This window comes from Pelophylax lessonae (assembly GCF_965119305.1).
Source record: "Pelophylax lessonae genome assembly, chromosome: 10".
Taxonomy (NCBI): Eukaryota; Metazoa; Chordata; class Amphibia; order Anura; family Ranidae; genus Pelophylax; species Pelophylax lessonae.
The window spans coordinates 240,447,325-240,473,235 of NC_138777.1; the positions used below are offsets into that span (position 1 = coordinate 240,447,325).

A 25,911-nucleotide genomic window follows, 5' to 3' on the forward strand; every position below is an offset into this window, starting at 1 on the left:
GCGCCCAATCAGCTGGGTATTTAAGAATTTTGTTTTGGATCCCCCCCCCCCCCCTCTCCTGCTCGACACCAATATACAGAAATACAGTTCGGTCTTCCCATCCCAGATCCTTGCAGTGATGGTATAATATATTACAATGGACCTTCCTCTATGCCCATAGGAGGATATATATGTCCTCCTATCTTCATAGAGGAAGGTCCATTGTAATATATGTCCTCCTATGGTCATAGAGGAAGGTCCATTGTAATATATGTCCTCCTATGGTCATAGAGGAAGGTCCATTGTAATATATGTCCTCCTATGGTCATAGAGGAAGGTCCATTGTAATATATGTCCTCCTATGGGCATAGAGGAAGGTCCATTGGCAGTGTAGGTTCAGGCTGAGATGAAGTGGACAACACAGGCTTAAAAAAAAATGTCCACCAAGCAACCAAACAGGTGATGCACATAAAACGGAGCTCCACCAGGACTGACTGCGCTTTGGGTTTGAGGGCTTCATCCAGGTATTGTAGTTTTTCTCCAGCAGTCCATAAACTGAAGCTGGTTTTAGATGTTCACTAAAGGCAAGCGATGTTCTCCTCTGCAGGACAATAGGAATCTACTCAGGTATTTGGCCTTAAAAGGTAAGTTTGCCTTTTCAAAATACACTGTGGTCAGCGGGCCCAAGGGTGCCCAAGCCCTTTGCAGCTTAGAAAAAATTGCGCTTGGTTAAAAAGCCATACCCATAGGCCATGTGCAGGTTATCTGAAGACTGGCCTTGCTTTGCCTTGTCCTGTAGCTGGGATGTTCGGTAGGACACTCGTCCTCAGCACCACAGAAGTGAGCGTTTGGTTCAAACCCCCCATGTGTCTGCAGTGCAATCTCTCTGCTTCTGGGCCGGCAGATGAGCTTGGCGATACTGCGAGAGGGAGGCAGTGCATTGTGTAGGGGGGGGGGGGGGTTTGACCAAGGCTGGATCTAGCCTGTCTGATCTGGGGGTGCGGAGTATCAATGTGCTTTCATTTTATCTTTGTCCACCCTACTGATGCCACTTGGGTTTGACCAAGAATGCTTCTTCCTGCTGTGCTAGGATTGGCATCTAGCAACAGGACAGGGCATGGTGTTTTGGCCAAGCTTCGGAGGGGGGGGGGTCGGCCAAGTATGGTGGTGGGGTTTGCACACAACCCAGAACTTTGATTTACAATATTTAAAGCTGTACTGTGATAACTTGGGTCCCCTTGACTGCATGGTGTAATATAAAAGACTCGTTCATCTTTTCTATCTAAATCTTGTTTCCCCTTTCACACCCCCCCCCCCCCCCCCCCGTATAGCCGTGTAAAACCAGTCTAGCATCCTATGTGCCGTAACTTGTAGAACCTGTAGCCCTCTGGTTTTGTCTCCACAATTTCCCATGCCATGTTCCTGTGTAGACAGCTGAGATTTTCAGGTTTGCCAGCTGCCTGCTCTGCGCTTTGGACTTTTCTGCCACCCCAGCTGGCAGCGCTTCGATCGCTCTACAAGATTATACAATTCTGATGTCAGCGCTGATCTCCCCGGGGTAAACGGAGCTTCTAATTTTCTGCAGCTTGGCCCTCCAGGCAGTTCATGTCTGCACTGGCCTCTCGGGTTTATGTTGCAGTTCTGCACTTGGATTCCAGAACCTTCCACCTGTGTTAGGAGGACTCAGATGTCACTGAATTTAGGGGCTGTAAGCTGCACTGCTCCAATATAATCCCGGGAACGCTCGGCTCCTGAGCCCGGGAACGCTCGGCTCCTGAGCCCGGGAACGCTCGGCTCCTGAGCCCGGGAACGCTCGGCTCCTGAGCCCGGGAACGCTCGGCTCCTGAGCCCGGGAACGCTCGGCTCCTGAGCCCGGGAACGCTCGGCTCCTGAGCCCGGGAACGCTCGGCTCCTGAGCCCGGGAACACTCGACTGCTGAGGGCAAGACTCCTTCCTTCAGTTTTTTCTTTTTAAAATCTTCTTCATCCTTTCAGATCTGTTCTTGTCTGTGCAAGGTTGTGGGACTTTGGCTTTCCCCCAACATCCGTTGCATCTGCAGTGAATGACTTCACATGGCAGCCAAATGGGGTTCAGCTTCCATCTTGTGTAGCAATACACCAGTTCCAGAACTCTCTCTTGCAGTCTGTGGGTCCAAAATGAACTTATCGATTGCTTGTCCTCCTGGGACCTATTTTTTGCTATCATTGACGGTCCATTCTGTCCTTGAAGTCCCGGCAAGCCGTATCTTGTCAGACATGCATGGCAGTAAATGCTGGTATATGAATTGTTTTGAAGCCAAATGTGGCCCTTTTTTGCTTGCCTTTATCCTTCCCTTGGGGCACAATTCTTCCCTCGACCCCAATTATGGGGTACTTTCTCCAACAGATATGGGGCACTATTCTTCAATCTGACATCAGCGATGGGCAGGGTGGATTGGATTTAAATCCTGTTCAATCCCTAGTAAAGTTTTTTTTTTTTTTTTTTTTTTTTTTATTTTAATTTAAATCAACCTTAATTTAAATGCTCCTTTAAAACCACCCTGGAAATGGGGCACTTCTCCCACTAATACCAATGATGGGGCATTGGTTACATCTGCTGACCCCACAAGGGCAAACTCCGGCCCCCCTGAAGTCGGAAGGATAGTAAACTGGCCCTTTGGAAAGATTGGAGCCCCCGGTTCTAAAGGGTTTTTCTTTTCTAGAACTGGTTGGGGCAGAGACCAGTTTCGTGTGTTTAGCCTTATGTGTTAATAATCTAAAACCCGGCTGTGGCCAATTTACAAATCTGTTTGGTGACCGTTGAGTTATTCTGGTGATTGTAAAACATGAACTCCGTATTTCTCACGCTTCTTCTTCCCCATTTTTCTTCCGGTTAGCAGACATTCATCTCATGGTCTTGTAGTTGTCCGGTCTGGGACCTCTCTGTTCCCGGAGGTGAAGTCGTCACACTGGTATGTTGAAGACCTTTTATGAGATCCTTCACACCTTGCGTCTTCCTGCCATACAATGTGTCATACAATGTGTCACTGATCCCACGGAACTCATTTCCTGTCACCAGCTCAGAAGATGGATGGCAGCCAAGCTGGTATCATTGTGTGATCTCCTGATAGAGGAGCAGCATTGAGACGCTCTTATTGGCTGAGAGTGCTGGACACCCTTCTAAAGAGACCTCCATGGATCCTGTCCACTGGGCTTGTGTATAATGCATTTATATGGCCTCTCTATTCTACAATGTTCTCTAGTAGGGATGTACTGGTATTGGTGCCGATCGCTGGCATTGAGTATCGGTACTCGCTCAAATGCTCCTCAAACTTCCCGATCGATGGACGCCTCATTGGTTGCCCGCTCAATACGGTCTCCAGAGTGGAGCAATTCCGCCCACTCCTGGCATTTCTCCTGGGCGGCAGTCACCAGCTCCGGTGGCAGCTTTCATTTCTGGTTGCGCTGGCTCTGTCCATAGATTCAGCATCCATTTGGCTCGATGCCCCCCCCCCCCCCCCCCCCCGGGGCTCCAGGGTTAGAGCCAGCCATTCCTTCCACCAGGCTCAGCAGAGTCGGCTACGGAACCCAGGAGTCAGTGCCTCAACCTGGATCACAAGCCCATACAGGGAGATGGTGGTTTGATGTGATATATGGAAGGAGACAGCACAAGCCATTACTGTACAGAAGCCATGCTTTACTGAAGTAAACCAACAGGAAAAGGAAACCCAACACAGGAAGTAGTACAACAGAGATGCACCATAGAGTTGCATTTAAAGAAACATATCATCCATAACAATGGTTGTGTACATTTACCGAATGTCATCAGTCCCTTCAGATTTCCAATAATGGATTGCTGCTTTTGAACTTCTAATCTGTCTCTACCTACTTACCAGAAGAGCGCTCCCTCTGCTGAACTGAAGTTCTGAACTGCCCACTAGATGGCGCTTCTATACACACATTGCATGCGATTCTTTGCAGTGCGATTTTGTGCCAATTTTGTAGTATTGATGCAAATCGCACCGCAAAGTATCGGTATTTGTACTTGCCGATTAAGAAAAATTGTATCAGTGCAACTCTATTCTCCTGGATCTCACCCTCTGACCCCTAACCCCCCCCCCCCCCCCCCCGCGCTGCCCTCTGGTGCTTCTACATGCGAACTGCAAGCAAGCGAAGGAATCCGCCAGTTCACCATAGAGAATACTGAGGTCCAGATGGTCCCTGGCATTCTCGGGGGTTGGGTGCATCTCGGGGGTTGGGTGCATCAGTATGTCACATCCGACCTGGCAGTTGTAAATGCTGCCGTGTGTGTGTGGGGGGGGGGGGGGGCGGCGTTTCTTCCATCTCTCAGGCTCTCCAGCCTAGAGGAGAGATGTGGAGTCTTGTAGGCCCCACATCGCTCCATAAAAAGGACCGGTCATGTTCTATTTTTATGGAATCCTAGGAATAAAAGTGATCAAAAATTTAAAGAGATAGTGTTGGGGGGGGGGGGGGGGGGGGCGGAAAAATATTATATCGAAAGTGTCCCTATTCCCATGTTGCTTGCACACAGAAGCGACCGCATATGTACACTGCCTTCAATCCACACATGAGGTATCACCGCGAATGTTAGAGCGATAATTCTAGCCCTAGACCTCCTCTGTAACTTGAGCTGGTAACCTGTAAAAAAAAATGTCAAGCGTTGCCTATGGAGATTTTTAGGCGCCATTCCACGAGGGTGCGTAATTTTAAAGTGTGACTTGTTGGGTATCCATTTACTCTGCATAACATCTTTTCACAATATACAAAAAAATTGGGCTAACTTGGGCCCCACACAAAAGTTAGAAAAATTGCTGCACAAGTACCATGCGTCATAAAAATTTGTGACGACCGCCATTTTATTCCCGAAGGTCTCCGAATGTGTTTGTGTGTATGTATATATGTGTGTGTGTATATGTATGTGTGTGTGTATGTGTATGTGTATGTGTATGTATATATATATATATATATATATATATATATATATATATATATATATATATATATATATATATATATATATACACAATTTAATAATTTGGGGGTTGTGTAAATTTTCTAGCAAAAAATGATTTTTGCATGTAGAAGCGGAGTGCCAGAGTTGGCCCGGTATGGAAGTGGTTAATGTAGTTCATCAATGCCCAGGTCCCTGTGGGGTTAATGTATGAGGTGCCATAGTAGATCGGTGCGTAGTTATCATTATTCTGTACTCGGGACGCATGCCTTACGCTGGCTGTTCCCCTATTGGTCTATCCGCAATACACGGCCCAAGCTGTGTTTATTGGTGATCGTGGAGCCGGTTTTGCATTCGAATACAGAATTTCGGGGACTTTTAGTTCCCAACAATTTTTTGCAGTCCGATTAGAAACATTGAATTAAAACTTTGACCCCCCCCCCCCCCCATTTTAGGTTTTCTGTTTCACAACCTTTATATGATGTAGAAAGTCTGGCGTCTTTGGTATGATAAATGAATGTTAATCTAAATTATCGCACTTTATAGGAATTTGTCATCGGGATCCGTTGATGGTTTTAGGATTAGAATGTTTTTGCTTGTGAAGTTACCACAACCATAAAACCAGTATATTATTGTATATTTCTGTATATCCAGTAAAGCATGCTGGTTATTTGCCAGTTCTGTTGGTTCCTTGGTTATTGGAGGTCTGAACCAGTTTGGAGCCACTTTCTACGCTTGCGTGAATTTTGCACAATTTAGGCTGAATTTGCACTTTTTTCTTGCAGTGAATTTCGGGGACTGCGCAGCGCAGAAGCACAGCAGATACGATGTGGGAGACCCTCGATTTTTGGTGACGGAGGATGGCAGTCTGATCCCAAAACGACACGTTAAGCTTCATGGACACGAAATAAAGTTCCCGGCCACAACATGGGACGCCCAGGGAAATAAATATTCCACAATTGTCACTATAAAGAGGCTTCAGAAACCTAAAGAGGTATTTATTGGCTTTGGGCGGCATTGGTGTTCCGGCACTTACATTTTGTACTTTCCAGGTAACGGGCAGCAGGGGGTGCTAAGAATGCTGCAGTAATGTTGCGGTGCTTCCTCTAACATGGTGGCGCCAATGTATCTGCAGGGTTTATACAGGGTGGGGGGGGGGGGGTGGTTTCTATACTGGAGTTTTCACAATTAACTCTTTGCACAGAAAAGCCATCGGAAGGGCCGACACCCATTGCTCATCTTCCCGGAGAAGCCGGCCGGCCTGAAGAGAAGGAAAAGGGATTGGGTCGTTCCACCCATCCTGGTGTCTGAAAACGCCAGGGGGACCTTCCCAAAGCGCCTGGTACAGGTAAGTGTCAAGCTACTTGTTAAAGTTGAGGTTGCTAAGGCTATGAAGTATCCTTCAGAATTTCCCCAGCGCTTCTTTGATCTTTTTTTCCTTTTTTTTTTTTTTTTTTTTTTTTTTTTTATCATTCATCATGGGGTACACCTAAAATGTTGTGGGGGATGGTTCTACCTGACCAAACCAGTTCCACCCTTTTTGGAGTTTTATAAATTTGTATCTAAAGCTACAACCTGGTTTGGCTCCTAGCCATCATATAAATTGTGTAGCCAATGACGTTTTCTGTCCAGTTCTGGTCACCAGTCCTCAGGAGGGATGTGTTGGAGCTGGAGAGAGTCCAGAGAAGGGCAATTAAACTAATTAGGGGATTGGAGGACCTTGATTATGAAGAGCATCTGCAATCGCTTGATTTATTCTCCCTGGAGAAGAGACGCCTGAGGGGGGACATGATAGCAATTTACAAATATCTCAATGGTGATCTCAGCATAGAAAAAAAGCTATTCAGTCGCAAGGATTGCATGAGGACTCGAGGGCATACAATGCGATTAGAGGAGAAGCGTTTTAACCTCAGGCAACGCAGGGGGGTTCTTTACTGTGAGGGCTACAAGATTGTGGAATTCTCTACCACAAGAGGTGGTTTCTGCGGGAAGTATGGGAGACTCTTAGACTTGCATCTCAAGGATCAGAACATTCAGGGGTATGAGAGATGATTACAGCCACACACACCTACACAGGGGGAACTGGATGGACTGTTGTCTTCACCCTCACCTACTATGTAACTATGTATGTTTTTCGGGCATATTAAATACTTCAATCAATAATTCTGGTACCGCACAAATACGTACTGAATTGTTTTGGTACAAAAAAACATGTTAACATGTCCATCTATTTCAGTAGAAAGCTCACATCTTCTACATGGGTTGACCTAAATCAGTAGAACATTCCACATGCAAGCCAACACGTTTCTAACATTAATTTTGTCTTCAGGAGAACATGTGAACAAGATGTTACGTGAAGTTTAGCAAAATCCTTAAAATCAATGCATGTATACATCCAGGGTTGATGTAAATCATTTCCATAGGGACATACAGGAGCAACATGGATCCAAAAATCACCAAATCCTAGCACAAGGGGCACCAGAAAAACCACCGAGCAAATTTCCATAAATAGAAGTCCAATTAAAGGAGAGAGTGCGAACGAATCTCCCCCGGCCGGTATATTTACATATAATGATCCCATTGCCAACACCAAATTGTTCTCGTTTTCTCCTTTATTTGGACAAATATTGACAATGGCTTGGTGGCTTTTCTGATTATACTTTGTTTGCGCCTTTGTGTCCCTATGGAAATGGTCCACATCAAAGATCTTTTTTTAGTGGATGTATACCCATATTGTATACGGGATTTCTCTTAACTAAAGCCGTGGTCAAAAGTTTTGAGAATGACAATATACACATCCGGGACAGACTGATATTCTGCAGAAGGTCCAGGGATTGGACTGCTGAAGACTGGGGGGGGGGGGGGGGGAGTCCTTTTCTCTGAATCTCCTTTTTCTCTGAATCTCCTTTTTCTCTGAATCTCTCCTTTTCTCTGAATCTCTCCTTTTCTCTGAATCTCTCCTTTTCTCTGAATCTCTCCTTTTCTCTGAATCTCTCCTTTTCTCTGAATCTCTCCTTTTCTCTGAATCTCTCCTTTTCTCTGAATCTCTCCTTTTCTCTGAATCTCTCCTTTTCTCTGAATCTCTCCTTTTCTCTGAATCTCCTTTTCTCTGAATCTCCTTTTCCATTGTTTGGGGCATATTATCAAGGGAAAGGGGATAACAAGGCCCTAACCTCCCCAGAAAGGTCCAAGGGGGAGGGGGAAAGCAAGGAATTAGGACTTTAAGGGTCCCATAGTGATGGATACAACCAAATAAAAAATCAATATATTTTATTCAAAATATTAAAATCATAGCACCAAGGAGACAAACAATTGTGCTACAAAAATACAGATAAATTGACAGACAAATTCAACATGTGATTATCCTAAAAGGGATTTTCAGAAATCCAGGCTTATGTTCCTCGACATGTTTCGCGGTATATACCGCTTCTTCAGGAAGATATATTTAAGCAGTACGCATATTCTGATAAATGAATTGGTGTCACAAGTCTCCAGATAAAATGAGGACAGATGAATTAAGTGGGAGGAGCTGCCTCACCTGAAGCTGAAGGCCACCGTAGATCAGTCCAATGGCCCGACCACCAGAATATCTCTCCCCGGCGGACATGGGAGACACTATAGTAGGCTGATGAAATGGACAAATTAGAAGTATAGTATGTATAAAAAGATGTATGTGTGCACCACCCAGCAGGGACTCCACAACACATGCCAAGGAAATAAAAAAAAAAGGGGGGGAATAAGAGGTGGGGAAAAAGAGGGAAGGGATAGAAAAACACATGGGAAAGAATAGAAAATGGGGCATCCGGAGAAGAAAAGGTGAGCGCTACCATCAGTCCTGTGTGATGCATCCTGAGACCATTCATGCGTGGGGGGAGGGGCTTCTCAGCCAAGGGAGGGGCTCACTCACAATTTGCCATGAATAAAGAATGGTACAGAAACCTCCTTCGAGAGCAACTTCTCCCAACCATCCAAGAACGGTTTGGTGAGGAACAAAGCCTTCTCCAGCATGGAGCTCCTTGCCATAAGGCCAAACATTGGGGAACATTAATGGAACTTTTGGGTCCATGGTCAAACTCTGCGGACCTTATTTCCCTTTGAGAACTTGTGGTCAATCTTCAAGAGGCGGGTCATCAGAAACCCACAAATTCTGACAAACTCCAAGCATTGATGGAAGGATGGGGGGCGGCCATCAGTCAGGGTGTGGCTCTGAAGTTGAGTGACACCATGCTGGGGAGAATTGCAGAGGTCAGGAAAAAGTAGAAAAGAAGAAAGATTGACTTTGTATAAACCTCATGTCATTGTCAATAAAAGCCTCTGACACTTATTAATGCTTGTAAATCTACTTCAGTATCCCATGGTAACATCTGACACAAAGATCTACAAATACTGAAGCAGCGACTTTGTGACAATTGTCATTCTCAAGTTTTGGCCACGGCTGTACAAAGTAAGGCGTTCTTCTGACGTAGACGATGAATGTTAGAACATGCCACATGTAAACTCCATGCGTTTCTATCAGCTTTTGTCAACCCACGTATAGTATGTATGCATGTATTCTGCTGAAATAGATGGCCATGGTTTTCCATGTGGTTTTTGTATAATTTTTAATATAGATTTGTGTGATATTGAAAGGATTTACGAATGCCTTAGGTCCTCGGCTACACAATTTTTTGGTTCTGTCTGATATTTAGGATGGAGACGTAGAACTTCCTCCGCTTGTGACTGGTTTGGTTTCTGTTGCTGCCTGGTGCCCCCTTGAGAAGATTTGGTGTGAGGAGAAACTGGGCACCTTGGTGGTCTTAATGCCCTCCCCCACCCTGCATCCAACCCATCCCTACACTGCCTGTCCAAACTCTTTCCCCTCTATGCCTTGGACTTTGGACTCAGGCAGTATTTGCAGCACTATGGCCCAAACTGACCTCGTCCAGTTGACATCTTGTATTAGAAAAACTTTGATCAAAGAACAAACACAAGGGCGCACCGGCCTGGTTCATTATCCTCTATAAAGGTTTTATTGGATAAAAGGTAGAAAAATACAGTGAAGAAAAAATGAGAAATGCTTGGTTGGAGAAAACCAAACCATCCTTCTGCAAGACGTGGACTTTCGAAGGCACATCGTAGAATGAACGAACGCCACTCAAAATTTCTTAAATTATACATTTTTTTGGTGGGGGGGGGGTTGCCTGGCACGGCATGAGATTGGATGTGAGTAGCTGGAGCTCCACCGGATTCGTATCCTACATCACCCATCCTGTCTCCCTGCGATTTCTCACTGAGACCCGCTGCTCCCCAAGACACTCCGGAGCCTATCCTTCTATGTCCCTGCCAAAAAAGTCCCCGCCAAAAAAATCGCCCGAGGCAGCCGCCAAACTCAATAAATTCTGCCGCCAGGACAGGGAGGCCGCCTCCCAAGATGGCGCAGAGCCACCTCCAGACGCCGGAGCGGCGGCGGGTGCAGACACTGCAGCGGTGCTGGAAGCCATATCAGCATGCCAGGCGACCCTAACCACTAAAATCGATGAGGTAAAGGTCGACATCTCCCTGATCACAGGACATGAGACAGCTGCGGGACAGGGTGACTGAGGCTGAGAACAGGATCAGCAGCGTGGAGGACTCCCTCCCCCCACTCCAGCACTCCACTGATCATCTCCAGCAGCAAGTTCAACAGATTCTACAAAAGCAGGATGATCTGGAAAACAGGCTGCGCCGCTGCAACCTGCGGTTCATAGGGTTACCAGGAGGAGTGGAGGGCTCGGACCCCTCGTATTATCTGGAACAGCTCCTCATTCAGACCTATGGTAGGGAGTCGCTGTCGCCAACATTTGTTGTGGAAAGAGCACACCGACTGTCGGGTCGCCCGCCGCGCACGTTCATAGCGAAAAATTAATTTTTATTACATGGAAAATGTTAAATAGTGACTGGAAAACAACCCTCACTCAAAAAACATACAACAAAAAAGAAACGCACTAAAAACAATATCCAAAATGGTCTTAAACCAAAATGTGTTCGTTGAAACGGACTATTTTGGATATTGTTTTTAGTGTCTGTTTCTTTTTTTTTTTTTTGTTTTAATGGTTTTTTCCCATCACTATAACATTTTCTATGTAATAATGTATAATTGTTAAGAAATTTTGAATCGCGTTAGTTCATTCTACGATGTGTCCACGTTTTCTGCGGAAGGATGGTTTGGTTTTTTCCAACCAAGCATTCCTCATTTTTTCCTCAATGTTATTATTTGGATGATGGCACCCTGTTGGGTAGTTCCATTTCTTATGTATAAAAATAAATTCTTGGTATAAGCATATCAAATGGATATAGTGTCATCCACATCAGAACCAAAGGGTTTATCGTCCAAGCTAAAAAATGCTTGCGCGTTTCGAGGCTTAGCCTCTTCCTCAGAGCCTCCGGGAGGATAAGCATTTTAGCGTCTGAGGACGGGGTACACCCTTTGGTTCTGATGCGGATGTCGCTAAATCCATTTGATATGCTTATACCAAGAATCTATTTTTATACCTTTTTATCCAATAAAACCTTTAAAGGATAATGCACTAGGCCGGTGCACCCTTGTGTGTGTTTGCCTTTAGACTACCCTGGTCTTGAAAAGGGGCTGCAAGGCCGAAGCATCCAAGAAAAGCCCAGTAGAAGGTCCTTGGTAGCCACATGTGTGGTTAGATGATCACCTCTTTGAGTGCAGGAGATGGGCGCTTTGCACCAATTTTTTGGTTTGGGCTACAAAAATTTTATGTTGCATGAGATCCCACTTCTACTTCTACAATATTCTCACTTGAATAAAGCGGAGTTCTGGCCTCAGGGGTCAATTTGAGCTAAAAATCCCCCCCTGGACAGTCAGGGTTGGTACATTCCACAATGGATGCCTCTGAACTGTCCCGGGTCGCACTTACCTGTAAGAAGAAATACCTTGAAAATATCTTCTCCAGCGCTGCCATCTCAGGTGTGGGCAGCTGATGCTTCAGCGTCCCTCTTGTGTCCTCTTCTGTGACGTCTGAGTCCCACAATGCGCCGGCCCCACTCGTCACTTCCGGTGCAGGCGCAGCATCCCTATACAGATTCTGGGCATGCCCCGAAGCTGTTTAGCAGTAAATGCCGCACCTGCACCAGAACTGACGAGCGGGGGCAGTGCATTGATCCCTGGGAGCGATGACGTTCCTCTCCCAGGAATCATCGCAAACCGGAAGTGACGGAGCGGGCCACGGCCGCAGAGGGAGGAAGTGGAAGGAAGGTGAGTATATTTTCTTCTATAATAAGGTAAGTGACCAAAAACCCGGCACTATCCATTTCTCTTTCAGGTTACCCTCAGCAAGCGGATGGCCCAAAATCGTGTTTTTTTTTTTTTCTTCGATTTTGAGGCCGGATCTCCGCTTTAAGTTGGATGGGGAAAAGAATGATAAATTGCCATTGTTTCCGGCCGTTTGGATTGATACATATCTTTGCGTTGCGTAGAGCGTCTGCCATATATCAGAGTGCTGCAATTAAGGGTTTCTGTCCACAATCTGAGCTATAGGGTGCCTTTATAGAGCTATAGGGTGCCTTTATAGAGCTATAGGGTGCCTTTATAGAGCTATAGGGTGCCTTTATAGAGCTATAGGGTGCCTTTATAGAGCTATAGGGTGCCTTTATAGAGCTATAGGGTGCCTTTATAGAGCTATAGGGTGCCTTTATAGCGCTGTATAGATAGATGTTTTTGTTTGATCGTGGTTTTAATTTATTTTTTTTCCTCCATACAGATTAAGTCAAACAAAAACGTGAAGATTTTCTACAGCATCACCGGACAGGGCGCAGACACTCCCCCAGTGGGTGTGTTCACCATAGAGAAGGAGACTGGCTGGATGCTGGTGAATACCGCCTTGGACCGGGAGAAATTAGCCAGCTACCAAGTGAGTGTCCTATGGAGGAATAAAATATATGAACTGATGCAATATGAGAACTGATACGGTGTTCTATCAGATCTCCCTACCCCATCAGAAATCCATACCCTCGTCATTTCCAGTTCAGATCAGCTGTAGCCGCGTCACATGTACTAGTGCGCATGCGCGCAATAGGTAGGGAAATTTGATATCGCAACGGTCGGGCACACGTCCTAGTGCGCATGCACGGCAACGGGTCGGGCAGCAGACATAGAGATCTCTTATAACAAATATCCATCCGATCTCCATGCCCCACACTGCACCGACCCGACAATGGGACATAGCCATCAAATGGACAGTGGGCATATTGTCCCATTGTCGGGTCGGTGCAGTGTCGGGCATGGAGATCGGATTGTCCCAGTGTCGGGTCGGTGCAGTGGGAGGCATGGAGATCGGATTGTCCCATTGTAGGATCGGTGCAGTGTGGGGCATGGAGATCGGATTGTCCCATTGTCGGGTCGGTGCAGTGTGGGGCATGGAGGTCGGATTGTCCATTGTGGGGTCGGTGCAGTGTGGGGCATGGAGGTCGGATTGTCCCATTTTCAGGTCGGTGCAGTGTGGGGCATGGAGATTGGATTGTCCCATTGTAGGATCGGTGCAGTGTGGGGCATGAAGATTGGATTGTCCCATTGTCGGGTCGGTGCAGTGTGGGGCATGGAGATCGGATTGTCCATTGTAGGATCGGTGCAGTGTCTGGCATGGAGATCGGATTGTCCATTGTAGGATCGGTGCAGTGTCTGGCATGGAGATCGGATTGTCCATTGTGGGGTCGGTGCAGTGTCTGGCATGGAGATCTGATTGTCCATTGTAGGATCGGTGCAGTGTCTGGCATGGAGATCGGATTGTCCCATTGTCGGGTCGGTGCAGTGTCTGGCATGGAGATCGGATTGTCCCATTGTCGGGTCGGTACAGCATGGAGATTGGATAGTTATTTGTTATAAGAGATCTCCCTGCCCGCTGCCCAACCCGCATGCGCTCTGGGACGTGTGACGCGGCTACAGCTGATGCATGACGAATCCACAGCTGATCTGAACCGGAAATGACGGGTATGGATTTCTGATGGGGGGGTATGGATTTCTGATGGGGGGTATGGATTTCTGATGGGGGGTATGGATTTCTGATGGGGGGTATGGATTTCTGATGGGGGGTATGGATTTCTGATGGGGGGTATGGATTTCTGATGGGGGGTATGGATTTCTGATGGGGGGTATGGATTTCTGATGGGGGGTATGGATTTCTGATGGGGGGTATGGATTTCTGATGGGGGGTATGGATTTCTGATGGGGGGGGGTATGGATTTCTGATGGGGGGGGGGTATGGATTTCTGATGGGGGGGGGTATGGATTTCTGATGGGGGGGTTATGGATTTCTGATGGGGGGTATGGATTTCTGATAGAACGGCACCATTGTAGAGATTTCACCCACAGAGTAACCGCTTTTTTGCTTTTTTTGCTTTTTTTGTGATGCAGCTGCAATCTCATGCGGTCTCGGAGAGCGGCCAGCAGGTGGAAGAACCGATGGATATCACGGTCAACGTCATTGATCAGAATGACAACAAACCCCAGTTTACTCAGCAAGTATTCCAGGGGTTTGTGAGGGAAGGAGTCCAGCCAGGTGAGATGGCATTCCCTGATGAGTGTTATGCTGTTTAAAGATGTAAGTTTGCTTTATGCAGACCTTGATAAAGTAAAGATACATCGGCCGATTATTGAAGATGAATGGAAGCCGTTCTGGAGAGATGTTTGTCTTCCATCCCATTTGTAGATGTGAATTGCCGGTTTGGTGAAACCTTATGGAACCCAATGGGTTAGTCTGTGACTGGTAATCTGTATGGAGATCTCTAAAGTCTCTCCAGATCTGCAGAGGTCTTTCAGGCGAGACACACGGGGGGGGGGGGGGGGGCATTTATAAATGGGATTTGCCCCCAATTCACACTTCTAAGTGAATGAAACTTGTAGTAGCTGAATAAATGGTGGAAAAGCTGAGGCTCCGAAAGTGAAGCTGCGCTGCGTTCTTGGTGAGACCGTCACTCTAAGGTTGTGTCTTTGTGTTTTTTATACAAGGTACCCCTGTGATGAATGTGACGGCTACTGATGATGATGACCCCACAACAGCAAATGCTATACTCGGCTATTCCATTCTAAAGCAAACTCCTGAGGAGCCAATGGCGGGGCTTTTTACCATCAATGCTGTGTCTGGGCTGATCAGTGTCATTGCAGCAGGACTGGATAGAGAGGTGAGAGTTCCTCTGTATTTTTGTGAGATTGAACAAGGGGCCCGTGGTGGCTGTCCAGAGGGGGGGGGGGCCCGTGGTGGCTGTCCAGAGGGGGGGGGCCCGTGGTGGCTGTCCAGAGGGGGGGGGGCCCGTGGTGGCTGTCCAGAGGGGGGGGGGCCCCGTGGTGGCTGTCCAGAGGGGGGGGGGCCCCGTGGTGGCTGTCCAGAGGGGGGGGGGGGCCCCGTGGTGGCTGTCCAGAGGGGGGGGGGCCCCGTGGTGGCTGTCCAGAGGGGGGGGGGGCCCCGTGGTGGCTGTCCAGAGGGGGGGGGGGCCCCGTGGTGGCTGTCCAGAGGGGGGGGGGGCCCCGTGGTGGCTGTCCAGAGGGGGGGGGCGCCCCGTGGTGGCTGTCCAGAGGGGGGGGGCGCCTTGGTGGCTGTCCGGAGAAGGGGCCCGTGGTGGCTGTCCAGGGGGCCCCGTGGTGGCTGTCCAGAGGGGGGGGGGGCCCCGTGGTGGCTGTCCAGAGGGGGGGGGGGCCCCGTGGTGGCTGTCCAGAGGGGGGGGGGGCCCCGTGGTGGCTGTCCAGAGGGGGGGGGGCCCCGTGGTGGCTGACCAGAAGGGGGGGGCCCCGTGGTGGCTGTCCAGAAGGGGGGGGGCCCGTGGTGGCTGTCCAGAAGGGGGGGGGCCCCGTGGTGGCTGTCCAGAGGGGGGGGGCCCTGTGGTGGCTGTCCAGAGGGGGGGGGGCCCCGTGGTGGCTGTCTGGAGAAGGGGTCCGTGGTGGCTGTCCAGAGGGGGGGGGGGGCCCCGTGGTGGCTGTCCAGAGGGGGGGGGGGGGCCCCGTGGTGGCTGTCCAGAGGGGGGGGGGGCCCCGTGGTGGCTGTCCAGAGGGGGGGGGCCCCGTGGTGGCTGTCCAGAGGGGGGGGGCCCCGTGGTGGCTGTCCAGAGGGGGGGGGGGCCCCGTGGTGGCTGTCCAGAGGGGGGGGGGCCCCAGTGGTGGCTGTCCGGAGAAGGGGGGCGTGGTGGCTGTCCAGGGGGCCCGTGGTGGCTGTCCAGAGAGGGGGGGGCCCGTGGTGGCTGTCCAGAGGGGGGGGGGGGCCCCGTGGTGGCTGTCCAGAGGGGGGGGGGGGCCCCGTGGTGGCTGTCCAGAGGGGGGGGGGGGCCCCGTGGTGGCTGTCCAGAGGGGGGGGGGGGCCCCGTGGTGGCTGTCCAGAGGGGGGGGGCCCCCAGTGGTGGCTGTCCGGAGAAGGGGGGCGTGGTGGCTGTCCAGGGGGCCCGTGGTGGCTGTCCAGAGAGGGGGGGGCCCGTGGTGGCTGTCCAGAGAGGGGGGGGCCCGTGGTGGCTGTCCAGAGGGGCTGTCTCTTTCCCTTGCTCTGTGGCAAGCAGGCTGACTAAACCTGGTCTCAGCTCATTGATGTCCCTTTTTCTTTCTCTGCAGAAAGTTCCGGAGTATACTCTGATAGTTCAGGCTGCAGATATGGAAGGCGCGGGTCTGACTACTACTGCAACAGCTGTAATCACGATAACAGACGCCAATGATAACGCACCGGTGTTCGATTCTCCCAAGGTATTAAAAGGCACTCAGTGGTACAAGTGTGTTGTGTGTTGGTTTTTGTTTTCCTTGCATGTGTGTAACCCCCCCTTACAATGAACTTCTCATTTTTCTCATTTGTTTTTTCCCTTTGATCTGTTTTATTGAAAGTTTTGTTAAATACACCAAACATAATGCCCACCCACCATACTCATTCCAGGCATTGACTCCAGTAAGACCGCTGAAGGTACACTGGGGTATCCGGCACCAAGCTGTCAGTAGCCGATTCTTTAAAGTGGTAGTATACTCATTTTTTGTGACTTGTATCCTCAGGTGAGCCTATAATGCGGCTTGCCTATAGGTACAATTAATATCTCCTAAGCCTGCATGGTTTAGGAGATATGTGCCCTGCATGCTGACGCTAGCGGCGCATGCGCTCTGAAGGTCCGGCAGACCTTCAGAGTTCCATGCCGGGCACTTGCTGGAAAATGGCGCATGCGCGGGAGTGACATGATCGCGGCTCTGGCCACTCACAGCGCTGGAGCCGCCGAACCTGGAAGAGACGCAGAGGGATCATGTCGGCTTCCACAGCGGTGTCCGGGGTTCCGTGTCGGGGCTTCGTTCTTGGGTAAGTGTTTCATAATGAGCTAGTATGCAATGCACACTAGCTCATTATGCCTTTGCCTTGCAGGGTTTGTTTTGTTTTTGTTTTTTCAAGTATACAACCGCTTTAAGTCCTGTAAGTTGTGGGGCGGAGCTTTCATAGATCGGACTTGGTTTTTCCAGCACATCCCACAGATACTCGATTTGCATTGAGATCTGGGGAATTTGGAGGTCATGACAACCTCATACTGGGCCACCTTCTTCCATTGCTCTGTGCTCCAGTTCTGAGGCTCAAGTGCCCATTGTAAGTGGTTTTGGCTGTGGACACCCTGACTGCTCTGCAGCGATGCTCTGTGATGCTGATACCAGCATTCACTTTTTCAGCAATTTGAGCTCCAATAATCCTATTGGATCACACTATATTGGCCAGCCCATCCTCTTCCCGCCTCCTCTTCCCGCCTCCTCTTCCCGCCTCCTCTTCCCGCCTCCTCTTCCCGCCTCCTCTTCCCGCCTCCTCTCCCCGCCTCCTCTCCCCGCCTCCTCTCCCCGCCTCCTCTCCCCGCCTCCTCTCCCCGCCTCCTCTCCCCGCCTCCTCTCCCCGCCTCCTCTCCCCGCCTCCTCTCCCCGCCTCCTCTCCCCGCCTCCTCTCCCCGCCTCCTCTCCCCGCCTCCTCTCCCCGCCTCCTCTCCCCGCCTCCTCTCCCCGCCTCCTCTCCCATCAGATGAGCCGAGCCTCCTCCTCTCCCATCAGATGAGCCGAGCCTCCTCCTCTCCCATCAGATGAGCCGAGCCTCCTCCTCTCCCATCAGATGAGCCGAGCCTCCTCCTCTCCCCTCAGATGAGCCGAGCCGCCTCCTCCTCCCATCAGATGAGCCGAGCCTCCTCCTCTCCCCTCAGATGAGCCGAGCCTCCTCCTCTCCCCTCAGATGAGCCGAGCCTCCTCCTCTCCCCTCAGATGAGCCGAGCCTCCTCCTCTCCCCTCAGATGAGCCGAGCCTCCTCCTCTCCCCTCAGATGAGCCGAGCCTCCTCCTCTCCCCTCAGATGAGCCGAGCCTCCTCCTCTCCCCTCAGATGAGCCGAGCCTCCTCCTCTCCCCTCAGATGAGCCGAGCCTCCTCCTCTCCCCTCAGATGAGCCGAGCCTCCTCCTCTCCCCTCAGATGAGCCGAGCCTCCTCCTCTCCCCTCAGATGAGCCGAGCCTCCTCCTCTCCCATCAGATGAGCCGAGCCTCCTCCTCTCCCATCAGATGAGCCGAGCCTCCTCCTCTCCCATCAGATGAGCCGAGCCTCCTCCTCTCCCATCAGATGAGCCGAGCCTCCTCCTCTCCCATCAGATGAGCCGAGCCTCCTCCTCTCCCATCAGATGAGCCGAGCCTCCTCCTCTCCCATCAGATGAGCCGAGCCTCCTCCTCTCCCATCAGATGAGCCGAGCCTCCTCCTCTCCCATCAGATGAGCCGAGCCTCCTCCTCTCCCATCAGATGAGCCGAGCCTCCTCCTCTCCCATCAGATGAGCCGAGCCTCCTCCTCTCCCATCAGATGAGCCGAGCCTCCTCCTCTCCCCGCCAGAGGCGGCAAGCCGAGTTGACTTTATCGGTCAGCATGTTATAGCTGCTCAGTGTATTAGAAGTTGTAAAAACAAACCTCCTCCTCCACATTGAATAAACGTTTGTTGTCAGCCTAGGAAAGGAAGTGTTAGTGGCAGGATCACCAGGTGAAAAAAGGGAAGAGCTGGAGAATGTCTAAACACAGATAAATTTTTATTCTAAGGAAACGAATGGGTCTGTTCAGACTGGCAATAAAACTAAAATTTTAATTTGATGGGATGGTGTCATACAGCAACCCCCCCCCCCGTGCATAAGGGACCCCAACCCTGATTCTTGTACCTTACATGCGGTCCAAGGTGGTCACTTTACATAGGAATGGCTTCAGTGCCCCAGAACTGGCATGACTGTTGTGATCAGCCTTGGCATGCGTTCTCTCGTGGTGGTAAATTTTTAGGATGGAAGATATTTGCAGTCTCCATCCCCTCCTGGAGATTTCCTTTTCAATCATTATGGGAAGTGAGAGGAAACTTCCCCAATGGGGACACAGACTGCAGTGACCTTTTCTAACCCCCTTTTTCCGGGCTCCACAAGTCGCTTAAACATTTGGTTAAAGTTTCCTTATAGGATCCTGTTGTCTGGTTTCTGATTGATTCCTTTGTCTAGTTGCAGTACGAGTCCGCGGTGCCTGAAAATGAAGTGGGCTTTGAAGTTCAGAGACTGTCGGTAACCGATGACGACGTAATGAATTCTCCCGCTTGGCGAGCCGTTTACAAGATTAGGGGTCCAGACGCCAGCTTCTTCACCATTACCACCAACCCAGATACCAACGATGGCATCCTTACTACAGCCAAGGTCAGTAGAGATGTGGGTCTGATATCCACCCATTCTTCAATAACTCTGATTATCGGTAATTGGGGCCAAATGAGGAAGAAGCCGACCCGAATACCATTCAATGGAGAACAAAAAAGTATGAAAACTCCATTACCATACAACATAAAGGGCTACAGCGCCAACTCTGCTGTGAGACGCACAGCCCTGAAAATATATAAACCCTTCTAGAGTAAGGGTATATAACCAATGGAGAAGTTCTTCCTAGAGTCGGGGTATATATTCCCTAGAGTCTGGGGGTATATATTCCCTAGAGTCTGGGGGTATATATTCCCTAGAGTCTGGGGGTATATATTCCCTAGAGTCTGGGGGTATATATTCCCTAGAGTCTGGGGGTATATATTCCCTAGAGTCTGGGGGTATATATTCCCTAGAGTCTGGGGGTATATATTCCCTAGAGTCTGGGGGGTATATATTCCCTAGAGTCTGGGGGGGATATATTCCCTAGAGTCTGGGGGGGGATATATTCCCTAGAGTCTGGGGGGGGATATATTCCCTAGAGTCTGGGGGGGGATATATTCCCTAGAGTCTGGGGGGGGATATATTCCCTAGAGTCTGGGGGGGGGATATATTCCCTAGAGTCTGGGGGGGGGATATATTCCCTAGAGTCTGGGGGGGGGATATATTCCCTAGAGTCTGGGGGGGGGATATATTCCCTAGAGTCTGGGGGGGGGATATATTCCCTAGAGTCTGGGGGGGGGATATATTCCCTAGAGTCTGGGGGGGGGATATATTCCCTAGAGTCTGGGGGGGGGATATATTCCCTAGAGTCTGGGGGGGGGATATATTCCCTAGAGTCTGGGGGGGGGATATATTCCCTAGAGTCTGGGGGGGGGATATATTCCCTAGAGTCTGGGGGGGGGATATATTCCCTAGAGTCTGGGGGGGGGATATATTCCCTAGAGTCTGGGGGGGGGATATATTCCCTAGAGTCTGGGGGGGGGATATATTCCCTAGAGTCTGGGGGGGGGATATATTCCCTAGAGTCTGGGGGGGGGATATATTCCCTAGAGTCTGGGGGGGGGATATATTCCCTAGAGTCTGGGGGGGGGATATATTCCCTAGAGTCTGGGGGGGGGATATATTCCCTAGAGTCTGGGGGGGGGATATATTCCCTAGAGTCTGGGGGGGGGATATATTCCCTAGAGTCTGGGGGGGGGATATATTCCCTAGAGTCTGGGGGGGGGATATATTCCCTAGAGTCTGGGGGGGGGATATATTCCCTAGAGTCTGGGGGGGGGATATATTCCCTAGAGTCTGGGGGGGGGATATATTCCCTAGAGTCTGGGGGGGGGATATATTCCCTAGAGTCTGGGGGGGGGATATATTCCCTAGAGTCTGGGGGGGGGATATATTCCCTAGAGTCTGGGGGGGGGATATATTCCCTAGAGTCTGGGGGGGGGATATATTCCCTAGAGTCTGGGGGGGGGATATATTCCCTAGAGTCTGGGGGGGGGATATATTCCCTAGAGTCTGGGGGGGGGATATATTCCCTAGAGTCTGGGGGGGGGATATATTCCCTAGAGTCTGGGGGGGGGATATATTCCCTAGAGTCTGGGGGGGGGATATATTCCCTAGAGTCTGGGGGGGGGATATATTCCCTAGAGTCTGGGGGGGGGATATATTCCCTAGAGTCTGGGGGGGGGATATATTCCCTAGAGTCTGGGGGGGGGATATATTCCCTAGAGTCTGGGGGGGGGATATATTCCCTAGAGTCTGGGGGGGGGATATATTCCCTAGAGTCTGGGGGGGGGATATATTCCCTAGAGTCTGGGGGGGGGATATATTCCCTAGAGTCTGGGGGGGGGATATATTCCCTAGAGTCTGGGGGGGGGATATATTCCCTAGAGTCTGGGGGGGGGATATATTCCCTAGAGTCTGGGGGGGGGATATATTCCCTAGAGTCTGGGGGGGGGATATATTCCCTAGAGTCTGGGGGGGGGATATATTCCCTAGAGTCTGGGGGGGGGATATATTCCCTAGAGTCTGGGGGGGGGATATATTCCCTAGAGTCTGGGGGGGGGATATATTCCCTAGAGTCTGGGGGGGGGATATATTCCCTAGAGTCTGGGGGGGGGATATATTCCCTAGAGTCTGGGGGGGGATATATTCCCTAGAGTCGGGGGGGGATATATTCCCTAGAGTCGGGGGGGGATATATTCCCTAGAGTCGGGGGGGGATATATTCCCTAGAGTCGGGGGGGGATATATTCCCTAGAGTCGGGGGGGGATATATTCCCTAGAGTCGGGGGGGGATATATTCCCTAGAGTCGGGGGGGGGGGGGGGGATATATTCCCTAGATAAGAATGGAGAAAATTGGTGCAGTGTTTTTTTTTTTTTTTGCAGAGCATTGCACCCATGATCATCAGATTTCGGGTGCAATTTCAAGCTCCTGCAGACTGTCAGCATGGCTGTCTGCTTGTACCTTGTGTGGGAAGGCAGTTACCTGAGAGTAGGAAGATCAATGGACAGAGTGCTCACTGGCACCCTTACATCTCATTGAGAACTACAAATGGTCATCTGCAATGGCTGAGGGTATTTGTAGGCATTAACAGGAAACTGAATGACGTGGCTGTGTGGGCGGAGCTCAGCACAGCTGCACTAATTTTCCAATTGTGACAGCAGGTGCAGGGAGAAGATCCCCCGTTAAGTGTCTTGGGGGGGGGGGGGTGTGTGTGTAACGGTGCAGATGCTGCCACATGTTTCATTCTTAAAAACGGGTGAAACAACCCATTCCAAAGAGGAACTTCTCATTTACCTGCTTGCCTACCGGGGCATTGACCTTTTTCACACATGTTAAAATTCAACATTTCTTGCCAGAAAATGACTTGGAATCCCCGAATATGATATATTTTCTTGTAAAGCACCGCATAAACTGTTGGCACTACATGTTAAATTATCTATTTATAAAAAAAAAAAATACAAATTAACCGCTTGCCGACCGCCGCACGGCAGTCAGCCCCCTACAGGCAAAACGACATAGGGCTACGCTGCTCGCCCACGAGCCTCTAGGGGGCGAGCGCGCGCTGCCGGAGGCGCGCTCCCACCCCGGCTCGTTCACTGACATCCCCGTGTGAGTGACTGGTGGCTCCGATGTCCGCCGGTCACTCGCGATCTCCCGCTGGAGAGGGAGAAAGGCAGGCGGCTAAAGGAAACAAAGCCGTCTGTCATTCTCCATGGTGTAACTGCAGAGATCATACAATCCTAGCAGGATCGTTCATCTTTGTGGTTACATCACAAGCCACGCCCCTAGGGATACATTTAACCCACTGATCACCAATAAAGTTAACCCCTTCCCTGCCATTGTCATTAGTACAGTGACAGTACATATGTATAGCACTGATTACTGTAGTAATGTCACTGGTACCCCCAAAAATGTCAGTCAGGGGTCCGATCTGTCCATCGCAGTACCGCAGAAAAAATCGCAGATCGCCGCCATTACTAGTAAAAAAAACAATAAAAATGACATAAGACATAAATCTTTCCCGTAGTTTGTAAACGCAATAACTTTTACACAAACCAATCAAAATACGCTTATTGCGATTTTTTTTTTTTTTTTTTTTTTTTTTTTTTTTTTAATCAAACATATGTAGCGAAAACAAATTGGCCTAAAATGTTAGAAAAAATTGGATTTATAAATTTTTTTTGGGGGAATTTCATATAAAAAAATGTGAGAAATATTTTTCAAATTTGTCACTTTTTTTTGTTTATAGCGCAAAAAGTAAAAAGTGCACAGGTGATCAAATACCACCAAAAGAAAGCTCTGTGGGGAAAAAAGGATATCAAATTAGTTTAGGTACAGCGTCGCACGACCGCGCAATTATCCGTTAAAGTCTCGCAGTGCCGAATCGCAAAATAAGCCCTGGTCTTTGAGCAGCCAAATCCTCCGGGGCTTAAATTGTTAAATATCATATAATACAAATACCAATAATCACTTCCTAAAAGAGTCCCTGGGCAATAAAGCGGTGTCTGTTGCAGTTTTTTGTCCAATATTTGCGCACCCGTTTGTCAAAAGCAATTGTTTTTTTAGGACAAATTTTGTTCCCACAAAGGCTTTGTAATATGAAATGTTTGGTAAAAATATGGTTTTGCGTCGATTTATAAGATGCCAAACATCAAAATTTGAAACTGAACATTCCTGTAAAATGGTGACAAACTGCAAGCTGTTAATATCATGCCGAGTGTTCACCAGGAAGGTGGTTGGTACTGGGAGGGTTGCAGTGAAAGGTGGCGCTGTAGAGCGAGTAGTGTGGGGTGAGGGGGGGGGTTGTAAGGAAGCTCTTGGGGGGTAAAGCCTCACTTATCACCAAGCAGTTTGTGTTGATGTATTGGATGTTGAGTGTTTTAGGATCTGGTGTTCTCACGGCTCACTCTGTACAGAAATCAGCGTTTCTCTGTCTTGACTCTCACCTGACTCTCACCTGACTCTCACCTGACTCTCACCTGACTCTCACCTGACTCTCACCTGACTCTCACCTGACTCTCACCTGACTCTCACCTGACTCTCACCTGACTCTCACCTGACTCTCACCTGACTCTCACCTGACTCTCACCTGACTCTCACCTGACTCTCACCTGACTCTCTCTCTCTCGCTCTTCTGACCTTTTATTGCCCTTCCTGCATTTTACGTCCAGTGTGCGTGAATAGAAAACACCATGACTGAGTCTTCAGAATCTTCATCTCTATGAACTCTACAAAGGTTCTCTATCCCAGAACCTGACCTGGAGGCTTGGAGTTCTTCATGCCCAATGTGTGGCCTGGAGACTCCGACATCTCTGGTGTACGACTGCCGCGGTTTTCACTCAAGTTACAGTTCATACATTTAAAAACATGGTGACTTTAGCCTTCCAGATTCTTACCTAAATTATGTGCTCCATCGCTTCCTTAAACTAGACCTAAAGATTTGCTCAGCTCTTCCAGAAATGCCACCAGGCAGCCGGCACTTACACAGCTCTTCCAGGAGCACTACCAGGCAGCCGCCACTTGCACAGCACAGCTCTTCCAGGAGCACTACCAGGCAGCCGCCACTTGCACAGCACATCTCTTCCAGGAGCACTACCAGGCAGCCGCCACTTGCACAGCACATCTCTTCCAGGAGCACTACTAGGCAGCTGACACTTGCACAGCACAGCTCTTCCAGGAATACCAGTGATATGTAAAGCAGTCATGTAGCCATGTATTCCTTCTTTCTCTCGTAGGGATTAGACTTTGAGACCAGGAGACAGTTTGTGCTGCTGATCACCGTAGAGAACGAGGAAGCTTTCTCTGTGCCCCTGTCTACATCAACAGCCACCGTCACCATCCGTGTAGAGGATGTGAACGAGGCCCCGTTCTTCGTTCCTGCAGTCAGCCGGGAGTCTGTATTGGAGAACCTCCCCCGTGGGGATAAGATCATCGCTCTGGTCGCCCAGGACCCCGATAAGCAGCAAAACCAGAAACTCAGGTAAAGCCGGTCTACAGCTGTATGTAATGATCATCATTTTTAGGATTACAGAGGTCTCACAGGACCTAAATCTAATGATCTGATGGAATATGCACCACTCAACATTATAATCCCCCCCCCCCCCCCCCCCCCCCACCATAACCAGTCCAGGCATATGGACCTGTGAAAGTAAGCTGTGGTATTCCATGGTAGGGTTATGATACTTTGCTGCTGTCCTCTGTTACAATGTATTCCATGGTAGGATTGATACATTGCTGCTGTCCTGTCCGCCATTTTCTGATTTACTCGACCTTGTTCTTCCATTCAGGTACAAAATTGGGAATGACCCGGCTAGGTGGGTCTCTGTGAATGAAGACACCGGCATTGTCACTGGTAACGGCAACCTGGATAGAGAGTCAGAATATGTCAAGAACAACACTTACACCATTATCATGATGGTGATCGATGACGGTAAGACTCGCCATCTTTACTACTAATCTCCTACAGCAGATCTACAAGAGAATCGATCGATCTGTTTCTTTGCCGATGTTTGATATCCTGAGTTCTTTGAGCGGTTTCAGTCTATTGCTGCCAGGTGAGCAGTGAATGGAGGTTTGAGCGTTGCAAGCCACCATTTTTATTTGTAGAAGCCGTTTCTCTTATCTTCTGCAGTGTTTGGTACAACCAATACGTCTGGATGTTGGATCATTTCACTTCCTGTGGAGCCAACGTAAATGACTTCACCTATAAAGCCAAAGTGCTGCCAAAATATACAACAAAATCAGCAGAAGGGATAGGATTTTTAGTCAGGAAGAGTCCCTTGTGCTGATGTCTTCTGAAATCCTCCTCCAATCTATGCCATAA

The 25,911-nt window shown here is 49.5% G+C and overlaps 1 protein-coding gene across 1 annotated transcript in view; it reads left to right on the forward strand.

Moving 5' to 3' along the window:
• Positions 1–550: 550 nt before the first annotated feature.
• The window catches only part of LOC309566040 (EP-cadherin-like), a gene marked incomplete at both ends in the record, with an annotated part of 37,826 nt that continues 12,465 nt past the window's right edge, over positions 551–25,911 (forward strand). The window contains 10 exons of the mRNA XM_082271063.1: positions 551–623; positions 5,715–5,923; positions 6,134–6,277; positions 12,672–12,821; positions 14,321–14,465; positions 14,915–15,087; positions 16,499–16,627; positions 19,406–19,588; positions 24,824–25,068; positions 25,376–25,518. Of these exons, the coding sequence (XP_082127189.1) occupies positions 551–623; positions 5,715–5,923; positions 6,134–6,277; positions 12,672–12,821; positions 14,321–14,465; positions 14,915–15,087; positions 16,499–16,627; positions 19,406–19,588; positions 24,824–25,068; positions 25,376–25,518 (1,594 nt within the window). The remainder of the gene's footprint in view (positions 624–5,714; positions 5,924–6,133; positions 6,278–12,671; positions 12,822–14,320; positions 14,466–14,914; positions 15,088–16,498; positions 16,628–19,405; positions 19,589–24,823; positions 25,069–25,375; positions 25,519–25,911) is intronic.